The sequence below is a fragment of the Mytilus californianus genome, unplaced genomic scaffold, assembly GCF_021869535.1.
Source record: "Mytilus californianus isolate M0D057914Y unplaced genomic scaffold, xbMytCali1.0.p SCAF_7, whole genome shotgun sequence".
Lineage (NCBI taxonomy): Eukaryota > Metazoa > Mollusca > Bivalvia > Mytilida > Mytilidae > Mytilus > Mytilus californianus.
Genome location: NW_026262723.1, coordinates 47,095,318 through 47,117,649, shown reverse-complemented (window position 1 = coordinate 47,117,649; position 22,332 = coordinate 47,095,318). Strand labels below are relative to the sequence as shown.

At 32.3% G+C, this 22,332-nt stretch overlaps 1 protein-coding gene across 1 annotated transcript; it reads right to left on the bottom strand.

The window, feature by feature from the left end:
* Positions 1-3,332: 3,332 nt before the first annotated feature.
* Positions 3,333-15,377, bottom strand: LOC127708441 (mediator of RNA polymerase II transcription subunit 15-like). The gene is made up of 5 exons (XM_052213310.1): positions 15,296-15,377; positions 10,612-12,115; positions 9,094-9,182; positions 4,108-4,202; positions 3,333-3,681 (listed from the first exon to the last, which is right to left on the bottom strand). The coding sequence occupies exons 1-5, from the start codon at positions 15,375-15,377 to the stop codon at positions 3,643-3,645; spliced, it is 1,809 nt and encodes a 602-aa protein (XP_052069270.1). The 3' UTR covers positions 3,333-3,642.
* Between the last annotated feature and the right edge of the window lie 6,955 nt (positions 15,378-22,332).

The window sequence follows — 22,332 nt, the reverse complement described above, 5'->3', positions numbered from 1 at the left end:
AAATTATACCATAGATATCTATGGTATAATTTTCGGTTATTGAGATTTATACTCGGGTTGCATTCCCATAGGTTCCATTGCACAGCTATAGGTTAATTTTCGGTTATTGAGATTTATACTCGGGTTGCATTCCCATAGGTTCCATTGCACAGCTATAGGTTAATATTTAGTAAAATGATTAAAAACAAAATGTATAAATCTTTGGCATAAAGAACTAACTAATGATAATAAAACAAGAGTCAAAGTTGGAAATATGTTAAGAACATACAGAAAATTTAAATATGTATATAGAACCTAACTTAAACATAGGTTCAGAGGAGCAAAGAAAATTATTTGCCAAATTTAGACTTAGTGATCATAACCTGAATATAGAAAGGGGTAGATACCTAAATTTATTAATTATAGACAGAAAACGTAACTGATGTAAGGAAACAGTAGAAGATGAAAAGCATTTTTTATTAGACTGCTCAGCCTCTGTTCTTAAAAACTGTAGAATGCCATTCATCAGTGATCTGAATTAAAAGATGTTATGGTTAATGACTAATGAAGATAAAATTGAGAATCTAAACGGGGAATGTGTCAAAGAGACAACAACCCAACCAAAGAGCAGTAAACAGCCCAAGGCCACAAATGGGTCTTCAACACAGTAAGTACTTGTTGCTAGCTAGATGAACAACATCCGAATTGATTTTGTCGGTAACATCTTCCAGTGTAGCAGATTTGCTTGGTTTTGAAATCCATGAACTCTTCTTTTTAAAATGCGGAATTCTGATTTCTTCCTCAGATTCAGACGTGTCTGAGTCTCCCTCATTATCCTTGTTACCAAAGTATTCTTTAATTCTGAGGGTTCTGGCAAAGTTATTGAGGTCATCTTCCAGTTTCATATTATCTATGATACTGGGAGAAGGGCAAAAAATTCAAACCCTAAGATAAAACTTTTATTTCATCCTCAGTTAGAGAGACTGTTGACAAATTAACAACCGTGTTATTGGTATTGACCGGATTTTACTTTTTCTTCGAAATCTACGGTTGCGAGGCTTTTTAGTTGAATTTTTTGAAGGTCTGTTTAAAGGGTGGTTAACTTGCACACCATCACGTTTAAATTTGTTTATCTGCTTGATGTGAAGCTTATGTGATTCAATAAGTTGATATATATATATATATATGGTAAAAATCCTCTTTTTGCATTTTTTTTTTGCTATTTATGGATATATTTGGATTCTGTGGATTTATGTGGACTCGCTAGAACAAGTTACGAAAGAATGACTTTTTATAATGAAAAAATAGGAAAAACAAAAACAAGTTATGCAAATCTGTAGTTGTGACATAAGGAACTATTACGATGAAACTCAAAACTACCGAAATGAAAAAAAAAATGTAATTTTTTATTTTTTTTGGGGTTTTTTTTTTGTAGCATATAAAAACTGTGCAAACAGTAGTGACAGTTTTTTAACAGTTGCGTGTATTAAATAAATCATCTGGTTTTTTTTACAAATAAAGAGACAACTTAAAAGGTCAACAGAATATCAGAAATGGCAAGTTTAAGTAGAAATTTAAAGACAAACATTTGTCTTTACACTGGAAACAAAAGACGGAACAACCTTAACACAAGTCAACACAAAAATAAAACGAACTAACATTAGAAATTAAGCAGTCCGTCCTTCATTCGTGACACCCTTCGCTTTTCTCATGTAAAAATCGGCTCATCAGTCATCATCATGATAAGTTGAATACACCGCAAGTAAAAAATCGGTTTTGGTGGGGTTCGTGTTGCTCAGTCTTTAGTTTTCTATGTTGTGTTTTCGTATACTGTTGTTTGTCTTTTGGTCTTTTTCGTTTTTAGCCATAGCGTTGTCAGTTTATTTTCTACTTTGCAAGTCCCTGTGTTATCTTTTGCCTCTCTTTCTTAATCACGTCGAGAAAATGGCCAACCAACCATTCATATAGAGTATATATATACTTGAAAGATTAAGATATATTCGACACATACTCGTATATGAACACATAGGGCGATTCATTTAAGATGACTATGATGTCGAAAAAATCGGACAATTAGGTGGGAGCAATATTTATATACCCTGGCTTTTAATGTTCTATTTAAGAATTGAATTGCTTCTTTCTGCAATTTAAATGAGGTTTAAAAGCATTGACCATAACACAGTTTGTATGAAGTGTGAACGTCAAACACTTTTACAACTCTATAAAATTACAAAAAGAAGCATTCAATTCTATTGCTACAACCATAAATTACCAGTTAATTCAATCCTTTTCATTTGTTTTGTTATCCATTGATTTAGGTGGCAGAAACCTGTTATTTTACAATAAATCTTTAGAATTTCATTAATTTATGATTTATTTTTCCTGAAAAATCATTCAAGCTTATATGCAAATAACATTTATGGTTTCGAGTAACTAAGATGTGTGCGTACTTATGTGAATATAGATCTATAGAAAACCTGTAAATTTGGGTGTCTGTCCAGCATGGAGGTTTTAAAATTTATAAATGCATTGCAAATGAGGCAAAAAATGTGATGCTCTGATACAAATCTAATACTCACCTTCAGAATCCTGCTATGTCAGACAAGAATTTTAAGCAAATTTCAAGAGATAAATGATATTCAATGAATTAGAGCCTTGTCCGCACCTATCCTTACCATCAAAATCTCTACATAAAACTGAATTTTCCCCCCATTTTGATTGGATGCCGTCAAGAGAGGAGACCCAAATTTTGACTTCTGATTGGTCCCATATGTGAAAAAATCCCAAACCTGTGTATGCCACTACTTACTAATGTAGTACAATAGCCTAGAATTTACATTCATTTGTTTTTTCAGTCCACATGATGCAATTATATACCTTATTGCTTAACTATAAAAAAAATTCTCCTGCGTGGGACACATGTCCTAGGTACTGGTACCTGCCACCTTAACGTAGTCACGGTTAGCACGTGCAGTCTTTAAATGTTGCAATTCATTCGAAAAAAATATTTATATTTTTGGGGGGATGACTCAGTCAGTTAAAATTACGGAATCGTATGAAAAGTCTATGTAATGAAGTTATTCAGATATGAAAGGCAAGTAATAATATCAATCTGGGATTATGCATTAATAATTTGGTTTTAAGTGAACACAAAATAAAACGTTTAAATATTATTCCGAAAATTAATTTGCTGATTAAATTAAAACACATTATTTTGTTTACCTTTTTTAAAATACGTATTTTTTTAGAAAAAAGATTTTTGCGAGGAAACTGCATATTTTAAAACCTATTTTCTTCGTAACTTCATAACAATAAACTAAGAACGACTGACTTTTCAACAGCAAAAACATTGATCATGTTGATGTATACAGACTGTAGGAAAATATACAGTTTTATTTATAGATATCATATGTACAAAGTTTCAAATGAATGTCTTAAAACGACAGTTGAATGAATTATAATGACAAAATAATGAATTGGTTATAACATTCCCACAAAATCTTCAAAGAAACAAACAGCTGTAATCCAATGATGAAAGACATATTTATTTGGTTTTCTTCTGCCTGCATTCACTCTGCAGATGTTGAGGTTTTTCGTTGAAAAAACAAACGAAACGCTAATTTCTTTGTCCCCGATCAACTTTGTCGATTGTTAATAACGTAATCAGGCAGCGTTCGGGCATTTTATCTTCGTACAAGTTGCCTGAAAAAGAAGATTACTATCTTGTGTATATCTTTTAACATCTACCACGTGATATTTACCCATCAAATTTCCTTTGTTTGTCTCATTGACATTTTCCGCCCATTTAGAAGGGTACCTTGTTATTTGTTCTTGTTATATTTTTTTACATTTGCCTTTGTTACTTAATTTCTCTTTTCATTACCAGTATTTTATTTTTCTCCTACGATTTCAGTAAAACAATTAAGGTTTATTCTCTTTTTGCTTCTTCATGTTTATGTAAACTATTAGTCCATGTATGAAATCCAGGTATTTTAGATATAGCGTTTTGGTAACTGCCGTCCGAGATCCGCGGCGTCTACAGAAAGTACCCAAAAGGTTGTCAGTTAACATGAGTCATATTTTTAACAAGTACTTCAGGAAAATATGGAATACATTGAGTTGACTTACCACGCCATCATCTCTTTCGCAAGCACAGTGATTGCCACATCTGTCAACTGGTATCACAAAATTTTTACGTATGAACCAGTCGTTATACATACATCCTGTAAAATATATATGGTGTTCAAACGCTTTAAAATATCCTTTGTAATAACAACATTTGCCTTAACAAATTATGCCTCGCAATTTTGTTTTGAATTAAGTCTTGTAAACTGGCTCAAAATAATTTATATGGATACGTTGTTAAACTAACGTCTCTTAAAGTTTCTTCATTTATAAACATACTTATTGATTGTTAAATAAATGTATTCCAATAAAGCATGACTTTACATGATAAAAACATTTCCTTTTAACAGTTAACCCAGCTATGAAATGACAATAAATGAAATGTGAAATAGTAAAATGGCAAAATTATACAAAGTATATATAGTATATTTCACTGTCACATAATCGCTAGTAAATTATTTGTGTGCGACGCTAGTGCTTTGTATAATGTGTAATAAAGACGAGTTTTCCTGCCACTTTCGCACACAGCCATCACAATCACAGGCGCTTGGGTTTATGATACAGAATTATTTTTTTTTAATTTTTTGTTGTTGATTAAAATATTCAATTTTCTATATTTATACAACATATCTATCACAACTGCGCATGTCTCACCTAGTTTCGAGTGATTTTACCAACTTTGAGACAAACCCGCATTTTACTATCCACACTTTTTGTTTCTTAGTGTGGATACCCAGTTTTATTGACCCCTACGCGACGCGTTGCAGGGTCACAGAAACACCGGGCGTCCGTCCGTCTGTCCGTCCTTGTATCCATCCGCCAGTGCATACTTTTTTACCATTTTTTTCACTGTCTTAAAGAGTTCAAGGCATTAATTTTAATTAAATCTCTCTCTTCAAGTTAAAACATTGGTGCATAAAGATAAATCAAACTGACGTTCTTCTAAAAAAAAATTGACATTAAGGTTTCATTTTAGCTGTCAAAAAGTCTATTAATATAGAAAAGGGTGCTTCATGTGTTCAAGTTAAGCACTATTAGCATTTAACAAGAAACATTTGTCCATCCTGTACAATGAAGCTAGCATCACACACACAATCATGTAAGCAGTATAGCCTCATTAGAGCCTAAACTTTCTTAGTTCTCTGCTTTGGAATAGAAACGAAGTTTAGTATCTACATGTAAGTAGTTCAACAAAACATAATTTGACAAAATGTTCACTATAGTTAAGAAATTGATACTCCTTTTCAGTTACGTAAAACATGAGGCCCGCTCCTCTATCAATCTATGTTTTGTTTGAGTGAATATATCCTACTGTTTTCACTAATACAACGGTGACTATCAATCTAACTTGATAGGTTGCATTTACTGTTCTTGATCAGTTGATGGACAAGGCCTTCTTTTCTAAATGCAGTTTTAGTATTAAATGAACATGTCATCATGCTTTCAAATATAAAAGAGATATAATTTTTTTTTAATTATTCAGTGTCGGTCTATTGGGGCGTCGGACCAATGGGGTGTCGGACTAATAGGGCGTCGGACTATTGGGGTGTCGGATCAATGGGGTGTCGGACTAATGGGGTGTCGGAATATCAGGCTGTCCCGAAATTTTACCTTGTTATATATATGTCAGCTAGTGATAACTTAAAGATCTTTTACGTGCAAAGAGTGTGTCACTCTTTTAAAAGGAAGCTTCAGAATTAATGTCCCCATTTCGACTGGTCCTAGCTTCGTACTTATACATGTATTTTATAGTATGGACAGCTTTTTTACAACAAATTAACGAAATCACGACAGCAACAAACAGCTTCTAACTACAAGTTAACCAATTTGAAAGATTATCAGCTAATGAACGAATCGTTATCACAAGCTTAGTTGTTAAGTAAAAAAGGCTCCGTTTTACGGAACATCAGTATACTTTGCTATCTAATTTTCAATTGCTACTTATTTACTAATAACGACGGCAAAAAAATTGGTAATAACTTGGAATAAGGCTTAAAGTACATTTTAAGAAGTACTAACGAAACTAGTCAGTTACTATTTCATTTAGACCAGTTAAGTTTGATTAATATGTTTCGTCAAACTCCTATACAAAAATGGGAGTATGAACTGTCAGGTCAAATGTTGTGGTCTGTTGAAAGAACAATTAAACTGTCAGTTTGAGATTCTGATGACCGTATTTATTAAAAGTATTTTAAGCTACCCATGGCCATTAACTTTTCCTTTAGGTTAACGGCTTCTAATGATGTAATATTTTGATCGCAGAGAAAAAATAGTCCTAAGAGAAACACTCTTTTTTTTTTCGCGTGATGCATGGGACTCTTCTTTTGCTCCAATTATTATTTTCCCAGTTTTTACGCGGAACGATGTTGAGCAAGCCAGTGTTTATACTAGTAATGCTATTTCTGGGAAACATTTATACGTAAGAATTTAATTACTAGTAGTCATTTCTTTTTTTAATTTCCATTCTAAATTTTAATATGGCTGTACTACGCTTCACATAATCATTTGAGACAATATCTTTAGTTGTGAGTAGATATATACATGTTGAAAAGATAAAATTACAAAATGTAATCAAAATAAGTAAATAAGATGCAACCGTTTCAAACCCCAATACCAACCACTCTGAACGAGCTTGGCGTAGATCCTAAAGTAACTGTTATCGATTCAATATAAAACTGGATGACAGCAAACCGTGATATAAGTATTCAGTTTGGTGGTTTGTTCTAACCGGAACAAAAAGTAATAGTTTTTAACAACCACTTTAAAAAATGTTATCATCATTTACCTCAGTCTTTGGGAAGTAATATAAGGCGTTTCTTTGGTACGAAAGTGGACAATAGACTCCAGGGAATAACACAAAATTTACATAATACTGATAAAATTGTATACAACAAATTAACTTTCTTACACATTATAAATTTACATGCATATTCCTCTTATGCCGTATTTTATATGTTCTCAAATCATGATCGGTCGGACCGTTTCCTGTTCTCCGAAAGAAATGTGCACTTTTGTGAAACTTTTCGTAAATAACTCTTGTTTTGCGACACACTCAAATTCAATATATATTATATCAATTGCAAAACATATTAACAATGAATATTACTTAATGACAAAGAAAATATAATTGTACTATCGATTCTGTTATATAGATACAATGGATAAGCGTGGATTCTTGAAAAAGAAACCATGAGCCCGGAGGGCGAATGGTTTGTTTTTCATGAATCTACGCTTATCCATTGTATCTATAACTTAAACTATTGTGTTCATTTCTTTTCAAAATTAAAGCCTTTTCTTAATTAGAAGGTATTGTAAGTGAGTTTAAATAACCATGTTATCGTGTCTAACGATGCATTGATAAATCTCAGATCACAATAAATTGGTTAACAAAATACAAATATAACACTTCTACCTTTACAGATCTTTATATTACCAGGCATATGAATATTATCTGTTTATACAAAATAAGACATATTCGAAATTATTTCTAATAAAATTGAAAATGGAAATGAGGAACGTGTCAAAGAGACAACAACCCGACTAAAAAGCATATATAAAGTATATATAATAAGTATGTTATCGAAATTTTTCTAGCACGCTAGGCACATCACGATTTTCTCGCATAGGAATTTGCGAACAAACCTTTGTAATATTATGTAGTAAAACAGATGAAATCAAACTTTATTTATAAAACAAAAATTGACAAATAGAATGTTATAATTTTTGTTTCAAACATGTGAAATAACCAATAATAATATAAAAAAAAACAGGTAAAACTCGCTATTATTACAAAAATATCCACTATGACATGCAAATTTAGAAAAAAAAAACAGGATAACTTAAGAATTGGAACAACAGAGAGAATACAGGGATTCGAACCTAAACCGACAAATCCCTATCTTTAACTCATTGATTTTAACCATGCTAACCTCGCGGCTACCAACTCATACTATACGATTGCCTATTTTGTCTATATAAAGGTACAAGCCATGTGTGTCCGATGAACCGATGTATATCAGATGTTCATTTAAATATATAAAATAGACATCTATAGTGTAACCCATTGGTAGCCGAGAGGTTTTGTCGATGTGTTCATGTCAGTCACATATAACAGATTTCAAGAATTCCCAGTGAAGGCATATAAAAAATACAAAAATTAAAGGTAAGTTTTTAAATTAATTCCATACGTGAACAGAAATCAGTAAATTAGCCAATTCAAACTTAATGCAATGAGGCACACAAAGGAAACAATTGAATATAATTTGGTGAGTCAATTTCAGCGGCTGATTTAGGAAGCGTTGATTCTAGAAAAAGAATCCACGGTAAATGAATAGGCTGACGTCACCACAATGGTTTAATTAAGTTTAACATTGTTGGGCTGTTATTTAGACGAATTATATATATATTATATATATATTATTTCTCTAATTCTTCGTCAATTTATCCCTTTCTGCACCCATTGTATAAAAAAAATTTAATCAACGTGTGGTTCGTTTGATCTCAGTTCTTCATTGGTTAAAATCCGATTATGACGTCGAATTTTCTTGCTTTCCTCTGAATTTCCTATTGTGACGGCATGAAAAAAGGCGACCATGCATGATGACATCCCATAGAAAGAACACATCTTTTTGCAGATCATTCGAAAAGAAGGAATAAATTTGCCTGCGTATTGTTTGAAAATCATCAGAGAAACAGATTCCACCACCAAATCTCGTATAATACGATATTTATCCACTCTCGACAGTTAAATTTTAAATATTTAAAACGCTCGGCGAGCCTCGCGTTTTAAATTTGAAAATTTAACTGTCTCGAGTGGATAAATATCGTATCACACTCGATGCAGTGGTAGAATCTATATATATATATTCAGTTTCATTATCACTTGTTTTATTTGAAATATGATTTGACGCTTGACTTTTGTAGGATGTGTCTGATACAATGAGGGTATTTGTTGCAATTAAATGATAAATTACTAAATACTTTTATTACCTGCCAAACATTTACACTGTAATAAAGGAATCCATTTTGGACATCTGTATTTCTCATCATAGACACAAGCCTGTCCTTTGCCACATTTACTGAAATGAAAAATTATTCAGTTAGGAGGAATTTTGCTTCTATTTCATTAGCTAGATTAATTGAAACATCGTATAATTGATTGATTGATGAATGCTTAACATCCAGATACTTATATCACTTGCATATTCAAGATGATTGCATGGTACAATGTTATGAGATTTGAATATACCCTGCTTTGTGCTGGACCGCCGTGCTAGCTAACAAGCCAGCACAAGACTACTGAAACAAGTATGCCACCACAAGAACACGGATGCGATTTCAACTCGTGTATCATTGCACCAAATAGATTTCTATATGTCATAAAGGAAAGTAACTTTTCACGTGGTCGTGTTTATGGCATGTGCAATGTCGCTTCAAATCAATGGAGTTATGTGAATCTTTTTACAGTCATTAGTACTTCCGGCGAAAAAGAAAATTGCACATATGCCTTAAGGGAAAGTTATGCACTTTTAGTACATTTGTTTTTCAATTTAAAGAATTGTTTGCTTTTAAGTTCATTTTATATTAATTGTTTCGAAAGATCTTTTTAAAGTTAGCACATCATTGCACGTTTCTAAAAATGCATATAAGATGGTGTTACAACATTGAAGTGTTCTTATATTTCTAAATCATCAGTAACTCAACAAAATCTTTGGGTAACATTCATACTGAACTGCGTTTTCAACGGTATTGGTTCACAGTTGTCAGTTGTCTTTGTTGCAACTTCGACAAAAACACAATAATAATTAATATAATATAGCAGTTAAAGTAAATATGGTTGTATATACTTTCTTTTATAAAGACATTTCTCCTCTTTTATTGATGGAGGCAATTAGTTTCATGTCACTAAATCGTAATTTGATAAAGTAAAGTTTATAAATCTACAAAAAAATAATTAAATATACATCACTATTGTTTTATTTATGGTCAGTAAATTCGTGAAAACTTTAGAACAATCATATTACAGTCTCCATTGAGAGTAAATGTGATGATTCCGTGTTCATACTCAGTTGTGCACAATTTAAGAAACAAGAGTAGGTAACTCTTCCTGTACATTTGATTTATACCTTTCCGTCGACCATGCATGTAATCGTCTAAAATTCCCCAGGCAAAGATTTTTAGATCTTCTTTTAATGCCGCTTTATTTCACATAGCTCCCGTGTAATTTACGTGTATTTGACTTAAAACAATTGAGTGCTAGCGTTTTGATGAAGATTAGTAAAAAGGGCGATTTAGTCTTGACAAATTGTTTATATTTTGATATTCAAATACGGTGCATTAGAACCCCTTCTCTCTAAATAACAAAAGGAGACAAAAATGTATTTTCTCGATTCCAAATATTTAAGTTAAATATCTTACAAAATAACTATCTTCTCATGATTAAGTCTGTTTACTGGTCACTTGATGCTCTTAAGAAGTTTAATTAGTTTCTAATTTTTAGCACCTTACCTATGTTGACAGCTATATTCGGCAACTGTGGTCGTTGAAGGTGGAGGCATTGTTGTAAATCGAGTAGACATAGTTAAACCTGGAGCCAGTGTATTCATAATATCGGGAATTGGTGTCGGTTGAGACTGACCCGGAAAAATATCTGTAAAACCTTGTTGGCCAAAATCTCTGAATATTGTGTTAGCCCTTTGAGGAAGATTATTTAATAAAACATCTGTTAAAAGTAATCCAACACTAGGGTCCATAGGATGTGTCAATGTTACGTTGAAATCATTCGCTTGTAAAATGGCACGCGTATTTGCGCTTCGAATATCATTATTATTAGCAAATTCAGACCTTGGAACATTGTTAAATTGTCTTTGATTGCCGATAAATTGTGGAGGAGGTGGATCAAATCGGTTAAACTGTGAGTTTTGTCCAGGGGCTTGAAACCCAACATTAGGTAAACCTCCTCTAAATTGATTGTTGATATTTCCTGTAACCTGTCCTTGATTTTGAAACTGATTCTGTTGTGGAAATATACTATTTTGAGATGGCTGCTGTAAATTTTGATTGGCTTGAAATTGTCCTTGTTGATTCTGCGCACCGGGATTAGACACATCCTGAACCGCATTATTAGTAGTTGGATCTATCAAATTAAAACGCTCGTCAAAAGTATTAGAACTAGTTATAGAATTTACTGCATCTTGTGTGTTTGGTATTCCCGTTGGAAGTGCTCTCTGAAATTGTTGGTTTCCATGAATTTGTTGAAATTGGTTTCCTTGATTTTGCTGAAACTGGTTTCCTTGATTTTGCTGAAACTGGTTTCCTTGAATTTGCTGAAACTGATTTCCTTGTAACCCCTGATTTCCTTGCATTTGAAACTGATTTCCAGACATGGGAAGATTTCCCTGAATGTTTCCCATAGGTAATCGCTGCCCTATGTTGACTTGGTTACTAGGTATAGCCGTTGGTAAAGGATTTCCTGGAATTCCTGCTATGATATTATTCACTAATCGACCTGAAGGTGAATTAGGCGGGCTGAGAAATGGATTTGTATTTGGGATTGGAGCCATAAGAGTTGCAACAGGAAGCTGTATACCTGGAAACGGATTCCTGAATCCACCCCCAGCCTGAACAATTCGTACCTGTTGATTTTGGCTATTAAATACTCCAGCTGGTCGGGTAATAAATGTTTGTTGTCCTTGTAGATTAGGTTGGAAACCCTGCTGTCCACCTCCTTGAAGGTTAGGCAGGAATCCTTGTTGTCCAAAATTTTGTCCCTGTCCTCCTTGTTCGTTCTGCTGACCTCCTTCTTGAAGTATTATTCTGTTTCCATCTCTAACTGTTGTTTCTAATAATTGCACTCCTGCAGAACCGTCTGGAGGACTTAGTGTGAAAGATCCCGCTTGTTCTAAATCTATAGTTTGGTCCACTGGTCGAGGAAAATTTTGAGGGACGAAAATGTTTCCTCCACCAAATGGCGAAGGCGGTTGTGCTCCAAATCCTAACCTTTGGCCTAGCACTCCAAATAATTTCGAAAAAATTAGAACACAAAGAAATATCAATTTACCGGATCTCATTTTAAAGATTTTTAATTCCAAACAATCGAAATAAATACGGAGAAATGAAAAGTGTGTATTGTATCAGAACGGTCGTACGTTCTACTGACCATAACTATCAAAGGTATGGAACGACAAACAAGGTGTTTACGATGACAGGGTGTCAGAGATGACAACTTTTATTGCTTTATTAATAGTTATCATGTCTATACAACTCGAACACAAAAACAAGAGGTGGGAAGAAAACGCTTAATTAAAATAAAGTCGTATTTCATTTTTAACATCAATAGAAGTTGTTTAATAGCCTAATCAAGTGAGACAATGTTTTGATCAGCTTTATTTTGATAAATTATAAACGTATTGTCGGCTCAAAGAAGACACGGTGATAGATCATATAAATACGAATAGTTTTATGTCGTGATATCTAATAGTAATAATTAGCATGAAGTATTTAATATCATTTGGAAAATTATTCATATTTAAAAACCACCTTAAAATTGAATACACACATATCTCTGTGACCAATAACCCAAGAAGAACTTATGGTGTGTACATATTGTACGTCGGAATGCATTTTTTAAATAGATCTAGCTATGATTTGTTTTAACTAGAATTCAATTTGGCAAAATATATCATTTTCATTACAAGCTATTAGTTTGTGAAGAGATACAAGAAAAAGAACAAGAAGAAAAAGAACATATTTTATTACCAATTAATTATATTATGCATATAGAGCAAACAGGTATAAGTAAAACAGAAAATTGATTAGCAGAGATACTTAGAATCACAATACAATTAGCCTGTAATAAAGCCCTTGGTTTATAGTATATAATATAGTTACATGAAAAATGATTTTAATAAATGTTCCAACAGCATTAAGGTCCAGTATAGAAAAAACATGTAATTGTTTGGCAAACAAAGTCATTCAGAGTTAAATTTTTCACATGAAGTTAAAAAATGGATTTCATCTTCAACACAGCCAGAGGAGCATTTTTTGCAAATTTTTTCATTTCGTGGAATATTTAAAAAAACGGCCAAATTTGAAACTTATGAGCAGATATAAGTAGTTTTCAAATAGCTCTTCTAAAATCAAAGTTCTTAACCAAAGAGATATAATTTTCATAACCAAAATTTTGTTTAAATTTCAAATAATTGAACAATTTTCAATCAGAAGCATTATTTTGGCTAACCAAGGAGGTCTCATGCAACCTCCCTGGGCTAACATACCAATTTTTAATATATTCAGTGTGAATTTTAATTTGCTAGATACATTCAAAAACTTATATTGTCCAAAATGTATTACTTCTTGTTTAATTTTTAAAAAATCTAATAATTTTTTATATACATGTTTTATATTATATTGAAAAAAATAAACCCTGAAGATTAAACAGAATGTTTTCTTAAAAAAATAAACCCTGAAGATTAAACAGAGTATTTTCTTAAAAAAATAAACCCTGAAGATTAAACAGAGTGTTTTCTTAATCAATAAGAGTAATTTAAAACATGCGATTTGGGTTCTTCTGGCTATTCCTACATTTTGTATTTTACTATTCTGGCTATTCCTACATGGGAGCTTATGGGAAGAACAATAGATGTTGTTATTGCAAAAATATGTTGTTTTAGTCATTAGTGTCTAATTAGGTCACAGGTAACTTTACCTATGGAAATTAGATAAAAATAATTATTTATATGAAATTTATGTACAAAAATTGTTCTCCTTTTTTTGTATGAAAACATGTATCAAGTGTTATAATTAATTGTTTCTAATATGGCATTTCTTGAAAATAAAATTATTCAAAAGAAAAGGTAGTTAAAGCATTTAATAGTAACCTACACTTTCAACTTTGGCTTCAAAGATTTAATTAATTTCATTATTTGAATAAATTATGATTTTTTAAACAAAAACAGAAGGTCCTAGAATAACAAATCATTTAGAAGGTTGGCATAGTAATATGAAGAAGTTAGTCAATGCACCTCACCCAAACATCAAAAGCCTTCCATGCTCTAACACTTATCCAATACAGAGCCGGTGGAAAACGTGTTCCAAGAAAGAGCAAATACAGAGAAATAGATGACGTCTTTGCTCTAAATCCATTGGATGTTGGATGTGTACTGATTGATATTTTAGTCTTAGATGCATGATTTTTTTTTATTAGTTATTGGCTTTGAACTAGCTGTCAGTAACTGCGAGTACATTCAGATCTGAACTTAGCGTCATTTTGTTGTGGGGATGTATAAGTACCCGTCCACGTCCACTCTGTGTTTTTGTTAGATGTATTTCTATTTGTATCCCTCTGATGAAGCCTTTTTCCACTGATTTTTTATAGTTTGTACTGTTACTCCACTGTCCCAGGTTAGGGGAGGGTTGGCGCCTTCAAACGAGTTTAACCCCGCCGCATTCTGTATGTGCCTGTCCCAAGTCAGGAGACTGTAATTCAGTGGTTGTCGTTTGTTGCTGTGTAACATATTTATTTTTTGTTCGTTATTTTGTACATAAATTAGGCCGTTAGTTTTCTCGTTTGAATTGTTTTACATTTGTCATTTCGGGGCCTTTTATAGCTGACTATGCGGTGTTGGCTTTGCTCATTGTTAACGGCCGTACGTCGACCTATAGTTGTTAATTTCTGTGTCATTTGGTCTCTTGTGGAGAGCTGTCTCATTTGCAATCATATCCCATCTTCTTATTTTTATATTCAAATACTGAAAACAAGGTTACAGAATGATGAACTTACGCCAGTCCAGTATGGAGATGCTGCTTCTCATCTCCTGCACATTGATTAAGACTTTGTATTCTCTTGTGTGTTCAATTTAGTACAATGTATTACTGTGTTAGTGCTCTGTTTCAATGTCAATTTAGTATACTTTTCGGTGCTTTGTTTCAATGAATATATAGTGTAACTCAAAATTTGGTGCTTTTTTCAAATAATAATTACTACATTTTTAATATATTTATATTTCAATTGATATTATTTACTTGTATATATTAATATTTTCACCTAAATAATTTAAATTGCTTGTGAATAACCTGTGCCATTGTGCTTTTGAATATTATTTACACAAAATGTGCTATGAAATTATCAATAAAATATTGTAATAGAAACTATTCTTTGTCTTTATTTTCCACAAGATTTACCTGGATTTACCTTGGTTCATTAGTTTAGTGTTGTTACAACATGATCCTACATAATCCCATTGTTTACGTAAAAATTCTGGGATTTCCAACATAAAATTTTACTAAATGTAGGAATAGCCAGAATAAACCGCGATTTGTATATAAATATTTGACCTAAAACAGATAACTGTAATATTAACAAAATATACAATGAGTAGGTGGACGACATGAATTCACACCAGTACGTGCTGTGATCTTGCAAACAGTGACTGCAAGCATTTTTCATACGGTATAATGGTGTTTATTAATATTTCTAACTCATTTTTGTGCTATATATTATAACTTTCAACCACTCTCTTACTATTGCGTTCTATTAAATGTACCTTACTGTTTGAGCCATACATGTGCATGCATGTGATCAGCAGCTTCCATAGATTTGATTTCCAATTGTTAAAATATAATTTATTCATGATTTTTAGTGTAAGTTATTTCTTTTGTATACACAAGGAAGTTATGTGAGAAGGAGAGTGATTAAAAAAATAGCATCCCAGGATAGCAATCCGAACACAGTCCATGGTCCACTCCATGTGATCAGGAGAATTGCTAATGTCACGTGATTCTAATCGTTGACTGGGTCATTAAAATGCAGGTGTAATTACCGTCTCCTCGAACGATGCACAGTCTGCAGGATGAATGCTTCTTACTATCTGATTGTAAGATAATTACTGACTCTATAATAGTGAAGTTCGTTGATTGGTTGGGACAATGATAACCTAGTAAATGTCTGTTAATCCCGTAGACTGTCGGATTTGGACTCTTTATTTTAGCAATTAGATTTTGCCTGGTTACCAATCGGTACACAGGTAACACTTACCTATAAATAGCCGAAACTCCTAAAATTTTGTAAACACACGTGATTATTTCGCATTCAATCCAGTCGTGCGTAAATTTTATACATGAAAACATAGGAAAACACCGCGCATGCTTTTTTCTTAGATTATAGATATTAATTCTTAGTAAGATAATCAAAAGGCAGAAAAAACATTGAAAACGGATATATCCAAATCATTTATTTTCAATTAATATTAGTTTACAATGGAATCTTTATCTCATCTCAGGGGGCGGCGGCACTTCGACCTTTTTTTGGTAGGGGTGACTAGCTGAGACATCCAATACCCCACCCTTTTCATCATATCTTGAATAACAAAAGAACATACCCTAGCTATCATATTTTTTACAATAATTATACCTACAAAAAAAAATATAGCTATCATTGTTACGTTATTTCAACGGGAGATGAATAGTTTTTGCAAGTGTCTTAAGCATTTACGACAGTAATTTTAATTGCATCTGTAAAATAATATCGACATCTGATTAGTTTCAGATTGACAATCATCAACCTTGTTATATATTTCACCTAAATTTGTCGACCAGCGGCTCATGCCTTCCAATCATTATAATAAGTGCCGCCCCTTTTTTCCACATACCCCAAGATCTTTAGGGGATCCGGGTGTGGGTTGGGTTGGATGTTGTCTATCTCTCCCTAGCTCTTCCTATCAAGATATCAGACGTTTACTAAACAAAAATCCAAAGGGGAATATAAGAAGCATGGAATAAAACAAAACTACTCTTAGACGATAAAAGCAATTATACATGTATGCTAGCATATTACAAGCAATATTTGATATTTATGCATGATTTAAAGGGAGATTTGAAGTATACATAATGTATTTAGGAAGCAACCCAATTAAACAGCAAACAAAACAATTTACTTCTAAAGGTTTAACATACGGTCTTTTACAATGGACATGTCATTACAATATTTTAAGTTCTTTATCCTCCCAAGTCTAGCTATAATATATAGCAAAGTTACGAATACATGTACAAAAATATCTTATGATAGCAAAACATTCATAAGGGGTTCTGCGGAACCCTGTGTCTCGCCTGCGATTGCTGCTATCGGCGTAAAGGTGTAATGTTGAGTCTATTTATGAGTACAAAGAATTAAAAAAAAAAGACTTTTTCTTTAGATGCTATTTCCTGGTCTTGAAGATTAGCTTATGTCCAAATTTCATAACAATTCATGAAGGTTTAAAAATGTCAAAAAAGTTTAAAACCAGACTGTCTGTAAATGTTTAACTGTAAAAAACCCAAGTCCAGCTATCAGAAAAAACTGAAAATAAAAAATATTTTCAAAAGTTTGCTACAAACGCAGATGATTAACACATTACCCCTCCGTTTGAAGTATTATTACATTCCCCCAAAACAGATATTGGTAAATCTAAAAAATTGTATAAGCCATTCATAAGTTTTGTAATCCACTACAATTAATATACAAGGGCGTGAAGGCTATTCTGAATGAATTAACCTACAAAGCGAAAACATTTTCCACTTTCATCAGCTAAAGACGGCTAGCTTATTATAAAAGCTATTACTTGTTATCTATACTAATCAGTTTAAATGTGTTTTCATTGTGCAATATCATTTGACGCAAAATTCGAAAGTATATCGTATAACTACTGTGAAAATCGACTAACAAATGACAAAGTTATGAGGGTTTAAAGAAATTCAAAAATGCAATTTCTATTGAACCCCACCTTGCTTTAAACAAATATTTTCGCTTCACCTGTATGGCGCTGGCCTTGATAATTGGTAGGTAATATCATAGAAAATAGAGGAATATGTGAGGTACTTTCGTTACGGTGACCTGTTTCGACCGGAACGAGTATTTGTAATTGAAACGAAGAGAAATTTATCGAGAGTCAGCGAAAAGTTTGTTTCTCATTGCGTTAGGTTGTAGATATAGGCATAGGCGCTTAGATTTTCACTTCCCATGTTGGCTCCTGGACATGGGAAATGGTAGGTTATATCCTCAAAAGGAATATGTGAGGAACCTTTGTTAAAGTTACCGGTTGCGACCGGAGAGATTTAATCTTATTGAAACAGAGGAACTTATCCGAGAACCACTAAAAAGTTTCAGTAGGTATGCTGTAGACATCAGTACATGGCAGTGTATTTCTCTCATAAAATTGTTTCTGTGCAAAATTAAATGTTTTTGCATCCAATATTTTAACTTCGTTCCCTTTAAATTTACCGGGTCTCAGTGAAATCAAAGGAACAAAAAAATAAGAAAAATAAAGAAATAAGATAACAATTTTTATTTTTGAAAATTCTCACAATGTGACCAAGCCAAATCAATACCTTGTTATACACTGAGTTTATTAAATGAAGATTTTGTTAAAACCAGTACTTCATTGGCTTAATAAAACGGTAAAATGTCAGAAAATTAACACATGCTTTTTACAGAGGATGACCTTCAGGTCATTCCGATGTATTGCTATCGCCTAAATTTCCATTATGCAAATTACTTTTGGGATTTCAACCGATCTATAAAAATTATAGATCCGCGGTCATTACAAGGGAAAAAAGTGCATTTTTATACCTGCGATTCCGTTTTCCGTTCGTACGATGTTTCATCAAAAAATGGAATCATTTCAGTTGTTGATTTAGTACTGAAAATTTGACTGAATTATCTCCTTTTAAATACGGTTTTATATGTTTAATTGGTGTTTAAGAAAGAGGTCAGGTGCTCATGTTCATTCATAAAATTATCGTTCATTCATTCATGAATTTATCGTAAAATCAAAATCACTACACAGGTCACACAGGTTGTATACGTAATGTCCAATGATTACCTGTAATCTAAAAATAAACAAACTTAGCTGACTCCCCTTACTATAGTGTGTGATAACATTTTGTGAGGAAATTCGATGTTTGCTATACCACTGTTCATTTCAAAGCACTTTATGACGATACCACTTTATCAATATGAATGAAACTTTTTGCAGTGTTTTAAGAAATAATTTTACTTTAAAATCGCGTATCATTTGTGAACTATTAAATGTTTTACAAGGACGAATTTTCTGTATAAAGTCAATAATTGTGTGAACTTTTGAAGCCCAAACTTTATATAGCCTTAAATACGCTAATGAAAGATCCGAAAAATATACCCATACAGAACGACATGTTTTTGAAATTGTAGCAAAACTTTTGGTTGACAAATTTTAATTCGTTATTGCATAAATATTAACTTGAAATATCTGTCATTTTCTCCCTACCAAGTTTACCCCTATTACTCATTATGATGTGGATTGGACGTTGTTATTGAATCTTATGCAATTTGATTGGATTAAGTTATTATTAGATTACCTTCAAACTGTTCATGCTTTTTCGTACGAGTATATCGATTAAATCAGAGCGTGCATGAATGTGTACAGTAAATTAAATGACCTGCAAACTGGACACTGGACCAGTCCATATTACGTTTTATCAATGAATAGATTTTTTTTTTGTATTTTCCAAATTACAGGGCCCATAAAGGGCATAAAATCAGATACAATTGATTTACATAATTGGTAACAACAACAATAATAGCGGCATATGAATGAAACTTAAGGTATGAAAGGTAACAATTGCCACTTTTTATCTTTTCACATAATTTTCCACATACACATTAGATAAATTATTTTTGATAGCCTATTGCAGAGAAAAAAGAGAAAGTTTACTGTATTAACGTTCTATTCCATTAAATACGCCATTTTTCGCAGAAAAACATTTTATGCACGGCTACGCCAGGTAAAATTGTTGTTTATCCTAACAAAAAAATACAATTTTCAGTTTCATTGGAATATTATAATAATAATAAATCCCAAATTTATGTAGTCATTAGATAAAGTCCTTATATGTCCGATCTGCCTATTTTTGGACATCAAAAGACAATACGATCGTTTTAAGGTCAATTTCGTCTACCTCACACAATCTTGTTAGGCACTATAATGAAATGGACCTGAAATTTATTTCACATGTTTCCTGAAAATTGATAAATATCAAAGCAACATAGAGCTGTTTGTTCTAGTTCGTATAATGACAATTTAATGTCATGTTTGTTTGTGATGACCCCCCTTTTCGGGATTGCATCAGAATTATAGTTATCTCGTATCGCATGAGGATGACACATATCAACTGAGCAATTATGTTTGGGACTTAGTTTTAAGAAATGATGTCAAAGTAACATTATGAAAATATTTTTAGTAAGCTGAAATATATATTTATTTTTTACATGTTTATGTCTTGTAAGATATTTTATTTCTTGCCCGTTTTTCAACATTTGCGTCTGGAAAGTTGAAATGTTTTAACTGAATGGTTAATTTAAATTAATTATGAAAATTATTAAAATTAAATCAATAAAGGAAATTATTGCCCAGTTACAAACACTGCCAGGGGACAATCCATATCGATTTTTTTTTTAGTTATATGTTTCAGCACATGTATAATTAACCCCAACTTTAGCCTGGTAAACTTGTTGTCTCCTTGCGAAATATAAAACATATTTAAAATGATTTCCTGCTAAAGTCTTTTATTGATATAAAGTTAAAACCGTCTTGCTTCTCACTAGTCAACACTCCTGTCCTGTCAGGTTTAATTCTTATATATATGGATGAAAAATAAAAGTCCACAAAGCATTAACATGGCAGCAATTGCTTTTACAGCCTTTAAGGCTTTGATTTTTTTTACAGAAGAGTGTCCACCATGCACTTGCACTGCACTATAATAATAGTAGAATAGAATGATATACAAATAGATGAAAATTATATATACATGCAACCGTAATATTAATATAATATATAACAACAAACCAGTGTATTCTCTGGAACTATTATTATATTAGTATAATAGTCTAAGGTATACTGATTTGTATCACTACAATATAATAGTTATTACGGTGAGGTTGAATTTCCTGTCATTTATTCATCATCCAAGCAGGAACTTGTATCAGAAAAAAAAATCTCTGTAAATTAACCTCAGTTTCAGGTATAGAGATGTGATCTGTTTCTGTGACATGTGCTTTTGACCATACACAAGAACCTGCGGTCATCCGATGTTCAGTACTTCAGTACTTTGATTTTACATTAATAATAGGATTGCCAGGCATGTAGATTGGTACCTCTCTATATGTGATTTTTTACCGACAATACACATGGTATGTGTAGATTTCTTCTTAATCGATACTCTTTTAAGGCCATCATGCACGGTTGTAATATTTATATAAAAAAAAATTTAGAAAATACGTCAATTTGTTAATTAAGATACCACGACAGGAAAGCGTGCCTATTCAATCATTTACGGACATTTTTCCTGCACATTTTTATAAATATTTTATGTTTTAAATTTTAATTCCATATATATATATACATGTAATTAGGTTAAAGGCTCCCTCTGCGCCAGAATCGATCTCAACACCCACTTACAGAAAAGGCGGTAACATTTTATGTGTTATTAGCGTATTTCGTCCTCTCTCCTTCTCATATAACCTCCTTGGTGTACCTTTGCTTTGCTAGTCCACTAAGGGCATTTAAAGGGGAATTTTGAGGTCTAAAAACGTACACCGCCACATATTTGATAGCCTGTTCCAATTGAGGAACCTTGTCGTTTATAGCAAATAAATGCAGATTGTTGCCATGGATACACCAACAATAAAAATTATACATTTTAGCAGGCTTTGATGTTACATGCTTGCATAAATTAAATCTGAAAGCGTCGCCGCTGTTTGAAATTTATTCATTCATTCATTCAAGGCTTTGGTATACTACATGTATTCCCAACAAAACTGACATAAAATATCCACTAAAAAGGTTTTCTTATGTAGTATCATATGGATTAATTATCTTTTTTATTTTGATTTTAGTTGTTAAGAATTTGGAGTTTATGGCATATCTTTGATAGCTTTTGTTTAATTTATTCACAATTTTTTTAGACACAGAACGATTTAGAGCTAGACATATTGTATAGACACCTGTTTATTGTTTCAAAGAATGTGCGCAACATCTAGATGTCTTTTAATTGTTTGTGGCGTTGGGTAGCAGTCTCATAGACATATACTCACATATCTTTTATTCCTATGTAAGTAGAGTATATATAAAAAAGAAAAAAAAAGACATTTTTATAAATTAAAGAATTCCATTTCAGTAGTGTTAAACAAACTATAGAATGTCTTCTGCAGAAATATGA